This window comes from Mesoplodon densirostris, chromosome 4 (genome assembly GCF_025265405.1).
Source record: "Mesoplodon densirostris isolate mMesDen1 chromosome 4, mMesDen1 primary haplotype, whole genome shotgun sequence".
Classification (NCBI taxonomy): domain Eukaryota; kingdom Metazoa; phylum Chordata; class Mammalia; order Artiodactyla; family Ziphiidae; genus Mesoplodon; species Mesoplodon densirostris.
In genome coordinates this window covers 124507803-124522613 of record NC_082664.1, presented here as the reverse complement: position 1 = coordinate 124522613, position 14811 = coordinate 124507803, and the positions used below count along the sequence as shown (strand labels likewise).

The 14811-nt window shown below is 43.0% G+C and overlaps 1 protein-coding gene across 1 annotated transcript in view; it reads left to right on the top strand.

Annotated features, from left to right (window-relative positions):
* Positions 1-6510, top strand: part of GLCE (glucuronic acid epimerase) — a 119231-nt gene extending 112721 nt beyond the window's left edge. The window contains exon 4 of the mRNA XM_060097098.1: positions 2516-6510. Within this exon, the coding sequence (XP_059953081.1) occupies positions 2516-3540 (1025 nt within the window). The 3' untranslated portion in view covers positions 3541-6510. The remainder of the gene's footprint in view (positions 1-2515) is intronic.
* Positions 6511-14811: the final 8301 nt, after the last annotated feature.

Below are 14811 nucleotides of genomic sequence, written 5' to 3'. Positions count from 1 at the left end.
ATTCATAAGTCAATTCAGAATCCTGCGAAACATCCTGAAACATCAAGTATGTTGTACTGAGCATCAGATTCCATTTACTATAGATACAGGAAAATGCCAGCTAAGAGAGAGGTTGCATGTTGACATTTCTCCAGATAAAATGGATTTTTACTGTGTTAGAAATATACTTCTGAAATCACTTTTTTAAAAGTCAAAGCATCATACATCTAGCAAGATGTTCTCATTCTCAGTACAACTTCCATAATTATCTATTCCATCAAATGAAGTAATTAAGAGCTTTGGGTCAATTATATCCACACTGGTAGAGTCCAGTGTTGGAAGAGTTAAATGATCAGCTCAACATGGTGATAATACTGTCCAAGCTAATCACACTGTTTACACTATCATCATTTCACACTCCCAATCATTGCTCCAATAAGGAGCACCCAAGATTTCCTCAAGGACACCTTAAAGTAGATCTGATTCTATAGCTATGTTTAAGAGAAATAATTCTTCCACTGGTTATTTTCATGAGGATGGTATTTCCAATATCATTTCTTTTTCACAGTCTTGGAGCTTAGACCCAGGAACCCTGGTTTCTAGTCCCTGCTCTACCACTAGTTAGCATTTGGCTTTGGGCAAACCTTTTACCCTTGCAAAGCCTCCATATCTTCATCTCTAAAATGGAAGCAGTAATTCCTGCTCTACCAGCCTCAGAAGGTTATTGTAAGGATCAAATGAGATAATACATGTGAATGTATTTTTAAGATTTAAGCTCTGGGGACTTCCCTGGTGGCACAGTGGTTAAGAATCTTCCTGCCAATGCAGGGGACACGGGTTCGAGCCCTGTTCTGGGAAGATCCCACATACCACTGAGCAACTAAGCCTGTACGCCACAACTATTGAGCCCACGTGCTGCAACTACTGAAGCCCACGCGCCTAGAGCCCGTGCTCCACAACAAGAGAAGCCACTGCAATGAAAAAAAAAGCCCGTGCACCACAACGAAGAGTAGCCCCTGCTCACCACAACTAGAGAAAGCCCACGTGCAGCAACGAAGGCCAACGCAGCCAAAATAAATTAATTGATTAAATAAATTTTAAAAAGATTTAAGCTCTGTATAGACCAAGATATTCACATTTACCTTTAATGTTATAAAATTTGTACTACATATATTTTTGTTGTTTTTCTTCCTTTTTTTCTTCTTCCTCTTCCTCTTCTTCTTCCTGCTGCTGCTACTGTTTGGTTTTCATATGCTCAGTTTCTTTTCTTGGTAGAAGTCAACTTTCTGAGAGTCAGCCATCATCGTACTATAGACATGCAAGAGAAATTTCCTATTTGACGATTTGCCAAGTAAAACAGCTCTGCTATTTTATCAGCCTCTGAAACCATTGGCTTCAGAATCATCATCATCATCATCATCATCATTTTATACTATGTTCCAAGCCACTATCCTTTTTTTTTTTAATCCTCACAGTTACCTTGCAAAGTAATATTATTTCTACTTAACACGTGAAGAAACTGAGGGTCAAATAGGTGTATCTTGTTGAACATCTCAAAGCTAGTAAGTGGTGAAGTGAGAATCCAAACAAAGATTGTTTGTTTTAACTCCAGAGCCTCCCCCAGTATTCCTCACTTTTTGTTGACTACATGAGCCGATTGCTTAATTTCCAGAATTTATTCACAATTCCAATGAATATCTGAAAACAAACCTATCATTTTCAACATCCATTGGTGATTCAGAGCATGTATTATACAGCCAGACTAGTCAACCTGTGTTCAACTCTTTGTACCTTAGGCAAGTTACTTAACTTCTGTGTCTGTGTTCATCATTCATAAAGTAAGAGTAATAATAGCACTACTCTTGTTAAGTGTTATAATGACTAAATGAGTTAATATGTGTAAAGCACTTAGAACATAGTAAATACTTACTAAATATTAAGTAAATAAAATTTTTTTAGGGAATTTCCTGGTGGTCCAGTGCTTAGGACTCCATGCTTCCACAGCTGGTGGCCCAGGTTCTATTCCTGGTTGGTGAGCTAAGATTGCACAAGCTGCGCAGCACAGCCAAAAAAAAAAAAAAAATTTTTTTTTAAATTCACGTCTAACCATTCTTTTCTTCTAGGCTCTTTCTTGTAATATTATGTGCTGAGCCAGCTTTTGGCTATATTTTTTCTTTTTGTAGAATGGGTATACTAGATAGTCATTGATTATTGGTCAGCCAGTATTTGATCTAGAAAAGGTAGTTTGACCACAGTACCTTAGCTATCTGCTAAGGCCATTAACCCCTCTAATGTAAACTAGACAGGCCAAAAGGTAAGAGCTTTGCCCTGATGCTCACAAGCCATCACGGACTCAACAATTGTCATCTGTTTATGGTTAACTTAGTAAAAATAAATTTAAAAAAAATCTGACATATAAAATATTGAAGTATTAATTTTGTATGGTCAGTGATTATCAAGGATGAATTGCAAGTAACTTTTAAATACAAAGAGCTTCCATTCTAACCAGTCTTTTTGGTATATTTTCCCCCTACAGAAACCAGTGATGGTGTATCCTTGCAACTGGGGAACACAAAAGATTTTATTATTTCATTTGACCTCAAGTTCTTAACAAACGGAAGTGTGTCTGTGGTTCTGGAGACCACAGAAAAGAATCAGCTCTTCACTGTACATTATGTCTCAAATACCCAGCTAATTGCTTTTAAAGAAAGAGACATATACTATGGCATTGGGCCCAGAACTTCATGGAGCACGGTTACCAGGGACCTGGTCACTGACCTCCGGAAAGGAGTGGGTCTTTCCAACACAAAAGCTGTCAAGCCAACCAAAATAATGCCCAAGAAAGTAGTTAGGTTGATTGCAAAAGGGAAAGGCTTCCTCGACAACATTACCATCTCTACCACAGCCCACATGGCCGCATTCTTTGCTGCCAGTGATTGGTTGGTGAGGAACCAGGATGAGAAAGGTGGCTGGCCAATTATGGTGACCCGTAAGTTAGGGGAAGGGTTCAAGTCTTTAGAGCCAGGGTGGTACTCTGCCATGGCCCAAGGTCAAGCCATTTCTACATTAGTCAGGGCCTATCTCTTAACAAAAGACCGTATATTCCTCAATTCAGCTTTAAGGGCAACAGCCCCTTACAAATTTCTATCAGAGCAGCATGGAGTTAAAGCTGTGTTTATGAGTAAACATGACTGGTATGAAGAATATCCAACCACACCTAGCTCTTTTGTTTTAAATGGCTTTATGTATTCTTTAATTGGGCTGTATGACTTAAAAGAAACTGCAGGGGAAAAACTCGGGAAAGAAGCGAGGTCCTTGTATGAGCGTGGCATGGAATCCCTTAAAGCCATGCTCCCCTTGTACGACACTGGCTCAGGAACCATCTATGACCTCCGGCACTTCATGCTTGGCATTGCCCCCAACCTGGCCCGCTGGGACTATCACACCACCCACATCAATCAACTGCAGCTACTCAGCACCATTGATGAGTCCCCAATCTTCAAAGAATTTGTCAAGAGGTGGAAAAGCTACCTTAAAGGCAGCAGGGCAAAGCACAACTAGAGCTCAGAACCAAAATCATATTTCAGCCTCTGCTGTACACAAAAACTACGGGCTCTCTGTCAGCAGAGCATAGGCACATTTTAAAAGGTTGTATACTAGGTTTTTGTGGATTACATCAAAGTGATAAATGATCCTTAAAACCAGTCTTCTAAGATAATTGCATTCCATGAGTTGGGTGTTTAGAAATGTAGGTGGCATTTAGAGCAGAAAAGTGTTTAGTCAATGGGTGAATGAAAATGTTTAACTTGGCCTTGCTTATCACCCTATACAGATAGTTCCACAGATAGTCCAGTCCTCTCGGTTTGGGAAAGACAATGGTAAGTAGCTCTTACTGGCCAACTGTCCAGCACTTGCCTGCAAACTTAGTATGGGGCTCTTTTAAAATGTGGTTATTTATGTTTATGTTGAAAGCAGACTTTAAAAAAATAATGTGCTGTAATACAGTAAATATGTACTTGTAGCCTGAATAGTGGACTGTGTGCAACTTTAAAAATGTTTCTTTTCTATATATTAATTTCTTGGGAGTGAATGAGCATTTGTTGCATTTGTTCAATTTGTTATATATGGAGAATATTTTGAATTTATGGTTTTCTTGAAACGTGTAAATTAAAAACACAACCAGTGTTCAGGCTTCACAGTTATATAATGTAAGCACAATTAAAATGAAACTTGTTGACTGCACAAGAAATTACATAAATGTTATCTGTTTTATGAAACTTGATCTACAATCAGTAAAGGTTTGATAATCATTCTATCCCTCCTCTACCCCCATTGTGGTGGTTTCTTTTTGTCACTATCTAGAATTTTGTATTTCATTTCAGACTATGCTAGAGAGTTTTTTCTATGTTGGGGGGACATTTGGGAATTTTTATTATAAACCTAAATTTGGGGAGGAGGTGGTAATTTTGATAACTCCACTACCACTGTCTTTTTAAGACTTTTTTTCCCCTTTAAAGAAAATTACTGGGTCAGATACTATAAGGTTTATAGCAGGTTTTTTTTTCTACTTAGGTCATTCTTGGTCGACAACTTTCCAAACTATTGCCTTTTGTGCATCAGTGTTTTTCCCTTGCAATTTTAACTTTAAATTATTTCAGCTATTGGGTAAAAGTGATGCTACTGCATTAGCTGTACATGTGTAATCAGACCTTTATTTTGGTTTTATACCTCACATAAATAGATATCATAGCCCTCATACCCTGGGTAGTGTCTGCTATAAGACTTCAGGCAGTAGGTCAGAATTGAGGGAGGCTGATTTTGCTGTCTTTGTTTTAATGTATGACAATACACTAAATCAATATAATAACTTATACAGAATGGAAATATGAGACCCCATATTTTCAGGGTACTGAGTCTGACAAACACCGTGCAGTGTGTGTGTGACCTGTATGAAATGCACATCAAGAGCCAGGTGGGCACCTGCCTGCACGCTACATCTTGATTGAACTCAGCCTACCAACACCACTTGGAAACTAGACAATACATACATACCTATGTACAAAATATATGTATCAGTGGCAAGGGGGGCAGGAACGAAGATCTACAACTGAAGATAATATTAAATTGGCCATGAAAAAGTAAGTTTAAACTCCCAATTTTTGTGACCACAAGTCGATTTTGCCCACAACAAAACAGTTGTGGGTTATTAGGTTTCCCCCTAGATGTTGACCTTTGTAGTTCTTATACATTAGATGTCTCAACAAGAATATCTGGACTCCTTTTTTTATTTCAGGGCTCAAAAATAAACCTTCTCCAATCTGGAAATCGTTTTTACTCCATCGTATTTGTTATTATTTAGAGCAGTCCAGACTTCTGCCTTGTGTTTGCATACTGATACTTCAGATTGAGGGAATCAAAGAAAACATTATGGTACTGCTTCTGTGACAAATATCAGTGCCTTAACAATGTGGCTGTCTTTTTCCACTGAAAAAAGAAAGACATTTTGATCTAGAAATGGCATTGCTATTTCATTGCTGTTGGTTTCACACTGCCTTCCATGTTGCAACAGCAACTCGATTTTTCCTGTGATCCCAGAATTTTCGAAGAGGGTGAGTTGACCCTGTAGCAGCACTGTCAGTACAAACCAGTGGTTCTCAAACTAATGCCTCAGAATCACCTGGGAGCTTACTGAAATACAGATTCCAGATATTCAATAAATCTGCCTGTGAAGTGTGATAATCTGCATTTTTTAAAAAAGTGTTCAGGTAATTCTGATGCAAGTGAACCGGGGGATATATGTGGAGAAACACTGCCCAAGACCATCCATCACATTTTTCTTCCTAAGCACCTGTGGAGTTTTCTAGGATTTTAAATCATACAAAATGTTTATTTAGTCTGAGCTTTGTGAGAATGGGGAAGGTATTTTAAAGTTTTGTTTTATTTCTTTAAATTTTTCTTTGCTCCAAGAATATGGGTATTAGTTGTTTACACTTACCTTGAGTTAGCTTTGATATTAAATTAAACCTATTGCCACTTCAGTTATAAAACCAGCCAAAAGTTTCCAGATGAAGGTCAGGTTTGACCCTTTCAGAGTTATTGTACATAAAGGCTTCATCCAAAAACCATCCAGTGTATGTGAGGAAATACAAAAATGACACACAAGCACAACTCTACAGATGTGGCAGACCTTTTTCTTTGTTGGTGTGCAAACTTTCACTGAAAGCTGCTATTTTCATCCTCCTTTTAATTGTTTTTCTTGTTTCTCCTCCATTGTACATGTGGGTTATAGACCATGTGTTAAATATGCAATAAAGTGTTTACTGGATGCCCTTTTGAAGGGTAGTCCTTTGTAAAGCTGTACAGACTTTGCAGTTTAAGCACAATGTGCACATGTTAGTTTTATATACAGCAAAACTTGATTTTTTGCAGATGAAAAGGTATTTTGTTTCTATACAAAGTAAATGGATTGTTTGTGCTTAATGTAAAGCAGCTTTATATAATTGTAAAATAAAGTTTTTATCTTAAAAGGAACATACCTGGATGTGTCTCTTTCTTCTCTGATTATTCTAAGATTACTTGAGCCCAGCAAGCATATTTCTGACCATTTTCTGTTCAGCTGGTGACAACTAGTCAGGCAACAAATGTTCATTAAAGGTGTGTCAGGCCCTTTAAGACAAAGTGGGGAATATCATATAGGCCTTCATCCTAAGGAGGTTTAGTCTATAGGGGGAACACAATGTCCACAAAACAGTTTCAGAAAAATAAAATGCCAAATTGTGTGGTCAGTCAGGGTAGTGTTACAGAGGAGATAGCCTAAGCAGGGGCTTCAGGCCTGGGTACCAGGTGGAAGAAGAAGAAGGGGTAACGTGAGCAAAAGCAAGGTGTTGTGACAGTTGTGAGGATGCCCTTTCCCATGCTAATTCAGGTAACCACTTTTGTCTGATTCCGATTTATTTGAAAGTTTTGTTCTTGCTGTATTTCCCATACATAACCTTCTCCAGAACAAAAAGCATTATTTAATCTCCCCCACCTCTTCCTCTCAGAAAGTAATGATTTAGGCTCCCTAATGTGTATGAAACCAGAGACTAGTCTGGCTTCCTGTTATGTTTCATTGCACATTACTTTTTAGATTATAAACATTCTGCACCATTTCTATAATGGAATTCCAGTTGATCACCAATCAACTTTTTCTACCTGATGGGTGCACATACTTTGACAGGCTGCTAATCAACGTTGTTGTCATCTCTTCTTTCTCTCATCCTCAGTTGGGAAACAGCCATAAGACTGCAAGCAGTCCTTGGTCTGAATGAGGTCTTGCACTGCTCTTGCCTTAATTTTGCTATCTTTAGCCAAACTGTTAATACATCGGCCATTCTGCTTTAGCACACTGAGCATCACATGTTTGCCTCCCCATTGCCCTTGAGAGGAGACAGACCTTCCATGCTGCACAGGACTTATTCCGTAGTCTGGTGAGCTCTCCTTTCCTGAGAACGCCTCCTTTGTCTCCACAGGGCTTTTTTATTTCTATTTTTTAATTTATTTTATTTTTATTTATTTTTGGCTGTGTTAGGTCTTTGTTGCGGCATGCAGGCTTTCTCTAGTTTTGGCGAGCGGGGGCTACTCTTTGTTGTAGTGCATGGGCTTCTCGTTGCAGAGCACAGGCTCTAGGCGTGCGGGCTTCAGTAGTTGTGGCTCGCAGGCTCTAGAGTGCAGGCTCAGTAGTTGTGGCACACGGGCTTAGTTGCTCCGCGGCATGTGGGATCTTCCCGGACCAGGGCTCGAACCCGTGTGCCCTGCATTGGCAGATGGATTCTTAACCGCTGTGCCACCAGGAAAGCCCTCCACAGGGCTGTGATGGCCACGGTGTGCCATGTGACTCTGCCTCCCTCTAACAGTCATTTCTAACATGACTCTTAGACCAGGGGTGAGTCCCTCATTCATGCTGGGCCAATCAGTCTCTTCCCCAGGAAGTGGAAATTGGGGTGGATTTAAAAAACAAAACAAAACAAAACTGAAGCAGATACACAATGAAAAGCAGATATGAACACAGAATTTTTTTTTTTTTTTTTGCGGTTAGCAGGCCTCTCACTGTTGTGGCCTCTCCCATTGCGGAGCACAGGCTCCGGACACGCAGGCTCAGCAGCCATGGCTCATGGGCCCAGCCGCTCCGCGGCATGTAGGATCCTCCCGGACCGGGGCACGAACCTGCGTCCCCTACATCAGCAGGCGGACTCTCAACCACTGCGCCACCAGGGAAGCCTTAACATAGAATCTTGACAATGCTCCAGGACCTGGGTCCAATACATTTCTTTTTTTTTTTTTTTTAATAAATTTATTTATTTTTGGCTGCATTGGGTCTTTGTTGCGGTGTGCAGGCTTCTCATTGTGCTGGCTCTGTTGTTGCGGAGCATGGGCTCTAGGTGCACAGGCTTCAGTAGTTGTGGCACGTGGGCTCAGTAGTTGTGTCTCGTGGGCTCTAGAGCGCAGGCTCAGTAGTTGTGCCGCACGGGCTTAGTTACTCCACAGCATGTGAGATCTTCCCGGACCAGGGCTCGAACCTGTGTCCCCTGCATTGGCAGGTGGGTTCTTAACCACTGCGCCACCAGGGAAGTCCCGCCAATGCATTTCTGAGGCCATCGGCATTCCACTCCGGTTCCATGAGATTCCACTGTATCCTTAGGATAAATGAGCCCTACTTAATAACATAATGTCTCTATTATAAAGAAAAGTGTAATGTGAGTTCTGCATTTTCTTTCAGTCTGGACCACTGTATTTGCTAGGGTTGCCATTAAAAAAAAAAAAAGCCACAGACTGTGTGGCTTAAATAGTGGAAATTTATTTTCTCGCAATTCTGGAGGGTAAAAGTCCAAAATCAAGGTGTCACCTGGGTTGATTTCTTCTGTGGCCTCTTTCCTTGGCATGCAGATGCTGCCTTCTTGCTGTGTCCTCACACATGGTCATCCCTCTGTGTGTTGTCTGTGTCCTAACCAGTCATATTGAATCAGGGCCCATTAATTCAGAAACCTCATTTTACCTTAATTACCTCTTTAAAGGTCTTCTCTCCAAATACAGTCACAATCTGAGGTCCTAGTGGTTAGGACTTCAACATGTATTTTGGGTGGGACACAATTCAGCCCATTAGCAACCATTCTTCCCTCATTAAGTGCACAGAAACCAAACTAGCTAGGGTTGCCATTTAATGTATTGACAACCAGCTAAGGCCAAAACTCAGAGACCTTTAGGGAGTGTTAGGTGGACTGAAATCGAGACCGGGGACCCGGGAGGCAAGGCTCTCTGGCTCTGCTGTTATCACATCAGGAACTTACTCCACCCCCATGGGCTTCAGTTGCCTCCTAACACAAATCCAATAAGAAAGAACTAGTTGATCTTAAAGTTTTTTAGGGAAATTGTTGATCAAAAAGTAACCACTAAGCTTAAGCAGTGGTGCTAAAAAAGTATATAGACACCAGCATCAGCTGCAAGATTTTTATTCTTCCTGCCATGTGCCATTTCCATTAGCCCATTCTGAATATAGAACTCTGAAGTATTGAAAAATATATTTAGATACAGAGTATATCAGAATTGTAGGTTGTGAGATTTTGTTTCATGACCATTTTAAAAATATCAAGTCTGCATTATTGTTACAAATAGTTAACAATATAGGGATAAAATACTGATTTTCATTATACCAACTCATTAAGGATGTCAAATTGAAAATGGATGTGAATTTAAATGTGTTGGTGATGAGTTTCAATGTTTGCGGCTCACTTTCTGGTGAAAAGATACAGTTACCATCTGGTAAGTATGATTGGTAACTTGTGTGTGGATGCTGCATTTCCTGAATGTTAAGTAGCAGCAACACTGTCATTTTGCTAATCCTTTTCCAGAAGTAAGATTTTGTGAAATGACAGGACTGCAAAGCAAACCATCAAGCAGTAGCCAAGAGAACAGCGAAAGAGGAAGAAAAAAGTCCTGGGAACGATCAGAAATAGAGCAGCCCAGGAGCTGCTGGTAAACACAGGGTTTAGGGAGGATATTATTAGGCAACCCCGCGCACATTGCCTCTAGTGCACCTGGAAGAGCCAGTGCCTTCCTGGGATTTTGCTCTGTTCTCATCAGCACCTAGTGAAATCCCCGAGATAAGAATGGCTCTTCCATTTCAGTTTAGAAAATCTACTAGAGTGGTAATCTCTTTGGGCACTAGAGAAGGAAGTAAATCCCTGAGGTCTGGTGGGGGGGGGAGGGGTCTTGGCAAAAGCGCACGAGCTTAATTTAATGCCTGTTACTCTGTCTTTCCTTTTTTAGCTTAATTTAATGCCTGTTACTCTGTCTTTCCTTTTTTAACACTGGTGAAATTAAATCTCTGCAATTCAGTCGAATACAGAGTAGGAAGCCCCAAACTAATTCCCAAATCCCATCAATGGTGTGGCAAGGTAATCAGGAGGAGGAGAGTGCATCTTCTCAACTCCTGCAGGCAACAGGGAGGGTACTGTCTCCATCTGGAAATACCCACCAGGAGGTGTCACCCAGGCAGCTTCTTGTCAGTAAATATTCAGAGCTCTTGAGTATCAGGGTACAGCAAAGTACAGCCCACAATGGCTCTGGATTGGTGTTTCTTTTTCTTTTTTTTAAAGTAGAATGATAGAAAGGTTTTTTTTTAAAGATTTATTTATTATTTATTTTATTTTATTTTATTTATTTTTGGCTCCGTCGGGTCTTAGTTGCAGCATGCGGGATCTTTCGTTGGGGCACGTGGGCTCTTCATTGCAGAGCGCAGGCTTCTCTCCAGTTGTGGCACGCAGGCTCCAGGGGGTTCTGTAGTTTGTGGCACACGGGCTCTAGTTGACGTGCTCGAGCTCAGTAGTTGCGGCACGCGGGCTTAGTTGCCCTGCGGCATATGGGATCTCAGTTCCCCAGCCAGGGATTGAACCCGCATCCCTTGCGCTGCAAGGTGGATTCTTTACCACTGGACCACCAGGGAAGTCCCTAGATTGGCGTTTCTTGATCTTTGTTTAGGAATAAGGAGAGGGAATAAGCACCATTGTAGGTGCTCCCCAAGCTCAACCTCATTTACCACTCAGCCTGACTCGGGTGGTAGATGAGAAAACAAAACACTGTTTAAGCAGCTTGCTCAAGGTCATGCAGTTCGTTTCACGTGCTAGGTGCCAGGACAGCAAAGGTAAGAAGATGCCGTGCCTGCCCTGAGCCACAGCCGGGAGCGCTTTTCCTCTGGTAGGCTTTGGGTATCCTCCCCCACCCAAATCAAAGCCAAGTAATAGTGGGAATATGGGCAGCTCAAGTGTCTGCGTGCTCACAGTCGGACTCTGGCAAAAGGACTCCACATGTACTCCTAATTCTTTTGACAGTCTTGGGAGGAAGTACTATGTGAACTTCACAGATGAAAAAACAAACTTGGAGAGGTCAAAGGACTCGCCAGAAGTCATTCAGTAATTTGACAGCCAAGGTCTGGAAGCCAGGTATGTCTGCCCCCAGATTCCATGTTCCAAGCCACCATCCCCAAGCAATAGCCATGACCCACTAGCTCCTGACTCCACCCCAGGGGGCTCAAGTAGGGATGCAGATCTCAGCCCCAGTGCTGGCCCACAGATGGGAAAATGAGCCCATTTCCTCTATGGACTCTATGAGATCTGCTGAAATTGATACTTGCTCCACTAAATGATTAGAAAATCCAGGAAACAGGAGGTTTCAGCGATCAGGTCTCCTTGGTATGTGCCCCGTTTCTTCTGCATCTCTGGACCATCTGTATACATTAGGTCTTGGATGACCCAGCATCACAGCCCCCCCGGCACCCTCCTGCTGTTTACCGTCTTCCGTAATGGACTTTCAAAAGCTCTGTATGTTACAGAGTAAGATGTAAGTAGAGTGTGTTTGTGTGTGCAAATACACACACACATATGTAAATGCACAAGAAACATCTGGAAGGATTCAGCGGGCGGTTACCAGGCAGCCTGTCAGCAGCTGGAGAGGCAGTGATGAGTAAGAATGGGTCCCTGCCCTCTATAATCTGCGAAAGTAACAGATTCAGGAGGCACACGTTTTTTATTCTTTGCTATGAAAACAAAACATTTAAAAATATTACAAATTCCAAATTAGAGTTTGAATTAATGAAATTCTCAAGAACTTTCCTACATTAAACTTTTTAGCATCCTTACATTAGTTTATCCTCAGGGTGGTCCTAGGGGACAAATGGAGTGGGCATCCCCTTTAATGGCAGAGTGCAGGCCTCCCTACAGCTGCTCATTTTCTCCATCCCCCAGAACAAACCAGTTCCCCAGAGTTCTCAGCACAGAGTTCTCTGGGAGATGGGTCAGGGTCACGATAAGCCCCAGACCCATGTGTGTGAACACACACACACACACACACACACACACACACACACACACACACACACACACACACACACACACACACACACACACACACACACACACACACACACACACACACACACACACACACACTCACACACCAGCCTGCCCACCCGCTTGGGAAATTCAGAACTCAGCCCAGGCCTGGTGGGCCCAGCAGATCCTGAGAGCAAAAACTACAGAGAGGTAGGATTAACAGAAAACCCAGAGAAGTCAGGGAAATCACACACAGCTGCTGTCTTTTCAGTGGGAAGGAGAGTCTTTGCCCACACTGGAACCACCCAGAAGAAATGCCCCAGCTGTCCTTGCAGCTCAAAGAACAATTCCAATTCTCAGTTGAGGAAAAGGGCTTTGAGTCTGAGGACAGGACCCCTGCCCCCTCCCCCAATCCCCACCTCACAGACCCTTCCTCAAAGTTATCCTCCACCCTTATCTCGCCCCCAGCAAGCTACCCGTGAAATCAGAGACTCCTGGGCTAAAACATGATTACAGTCAAAATGCGAACCTAATTGTAAGCTGCTTCATCATGTACACCTTGGTGTAAATGGAGTGACCAGATCCTTTGTGAGAGTGGTTTGCTGGGAGGTGGCACAGCCAGCGGGCCCTGGGGCCAGGGGGCTGAGGAGGGTGAGGGAGACCACTTGTCGACCACACCACCGTCGCCTGTGTCCTCCCTGGCTGACTGGCACCTCCAAGCTGCAATTCTTGTCTTGCTTCTGGCTCTGTGTCCTTCAAAGTGGCCTCTTAATTGGTGGAAGAAATCTTTAACTGAAGGCTTTCTCTCTGGTTCACAAAGTTTGCCCAGACATCTTAAATCAATGCGCCCAGCCCTCTGGTGACCACCGCAACGCCTGCCCGTGCTCTAAGCAGATCCCACAGTGCATTCATATTTTTAATTACTAACTGAATTAACCGAGGCTAAGAGGAAAAGGTGAACAGAAGTCAGCCCTGAGTCTCTCCTTTGCTGATTGCACAAAATGTCTCCAGGGACCTGCAAAGACCTCTGCCCCACCTAGCTAGGCCTTTTTTTAGGAGAGAAGGGCAGACCCTTTGGAGAACTCTATGAAAGCCAGAGACTCTCTCACCAGAAAAATGCCCAGAAAATTTTAGGTACATTTTTGGGCCCCATGGTCTCAGCTGATTATTGAGCCTCCTGATGTCCTGAATTTTACCCAAAGATCTGGAAAGTATCTATGAACCCCCAAGTGAAAAGTCACTATATTGTTTATATTTAAAGATGTAAACTTACAAGCCTTCAGAAACCTGGCAAATGAAATAATTGTAAAAGAATAATTGGGTCAGTGAGTGATAAAGAATAGTGGGGACTGTGGCTAAAACAAAGCATTTAAAATCATGTCAAAAATTAAATTATTAGGGGCTTCCCTGGTGGCGCAGTGGTTGAGAGTCCGCCTGCCAATGCAGGGGACATGGGTTCGTGCCCTGGTCCGGGAAGATCCCACATGTGGCGGAGCGGCTGGGCCCGTGAGCCATGGCCGCTGAGCCTGCGCATCCGGAGCCTGTGCTCCGCAACGGGAAAGGCCACAACAGTGAGAGGCCCGCGTACCGCAAAAAAAAAAAAAAAAAAATTAAATTATTAGTAGATGAACCAAACAAAATGCATCTTGGGACTAGATTTAACTCATGGGTAACCTATGTATTGTCTAAGGATTTCCTAGGTATTTACACATGCCCCGCCCTCCAGTTGATAATGAGAGCTACCCATTATCTAACCCCCATCATTCCTACTGGAGCATAAGCGTTTCTCCTCAGTCTTACGTCATAAGAGTTCTCTAAATTCTTTTCCTCCATGTTGTTGACAGTTCTTCCAGGGCTCTGCTCAGCTCCAAGACCCGAATTAAAACAGCACTTCAGCCATGAAGCATCCCTGACAGCCAGACCTGCATCCCTGCATGTCTCTCCCCTCCAGCTCCTATGGGCGTTCTGGGGTGCCCACGATGAGCTACACTGTGATCCCTGAGCCCTTTGACTCAGTTGTCAACACCCATTGCCTAAACCAGTGGTTCTCACTAGGGCAGTGTCTGCCGCCTAGGAGACATTTGGCAGTGTCTGGAGGAATTTTTTTTTTTTTTTTTTTTTGCGGTACGCAGGCCTCTCACTGTTGTGGCCTCTCCCGTTGCGGAGCACAGGCTCCCCGACGCACAGGCCCAGCGGCCATGGCTCACGGGCCCAGCCGCTCCACGGCACGTGGGATCCTCCCGAACCGGGGCACGAACCCCGTGTCCCCTGCATCGACAGGTGGACTCTCAACCACCGCGCCACCAGGGAAGCCCTGGAGGAATTTTTATGGTTATGATCTGGGGGAGGCACCTAGTGAGTGGAGGCCAGGGGTGTTGCTGAGCATCCTACAATGCACAGGACAGCTGCCCACACAAAAAGTTATCTAGCCCAAATGTCAATAGTGCTGAGGTTGAGAAACTCTGTC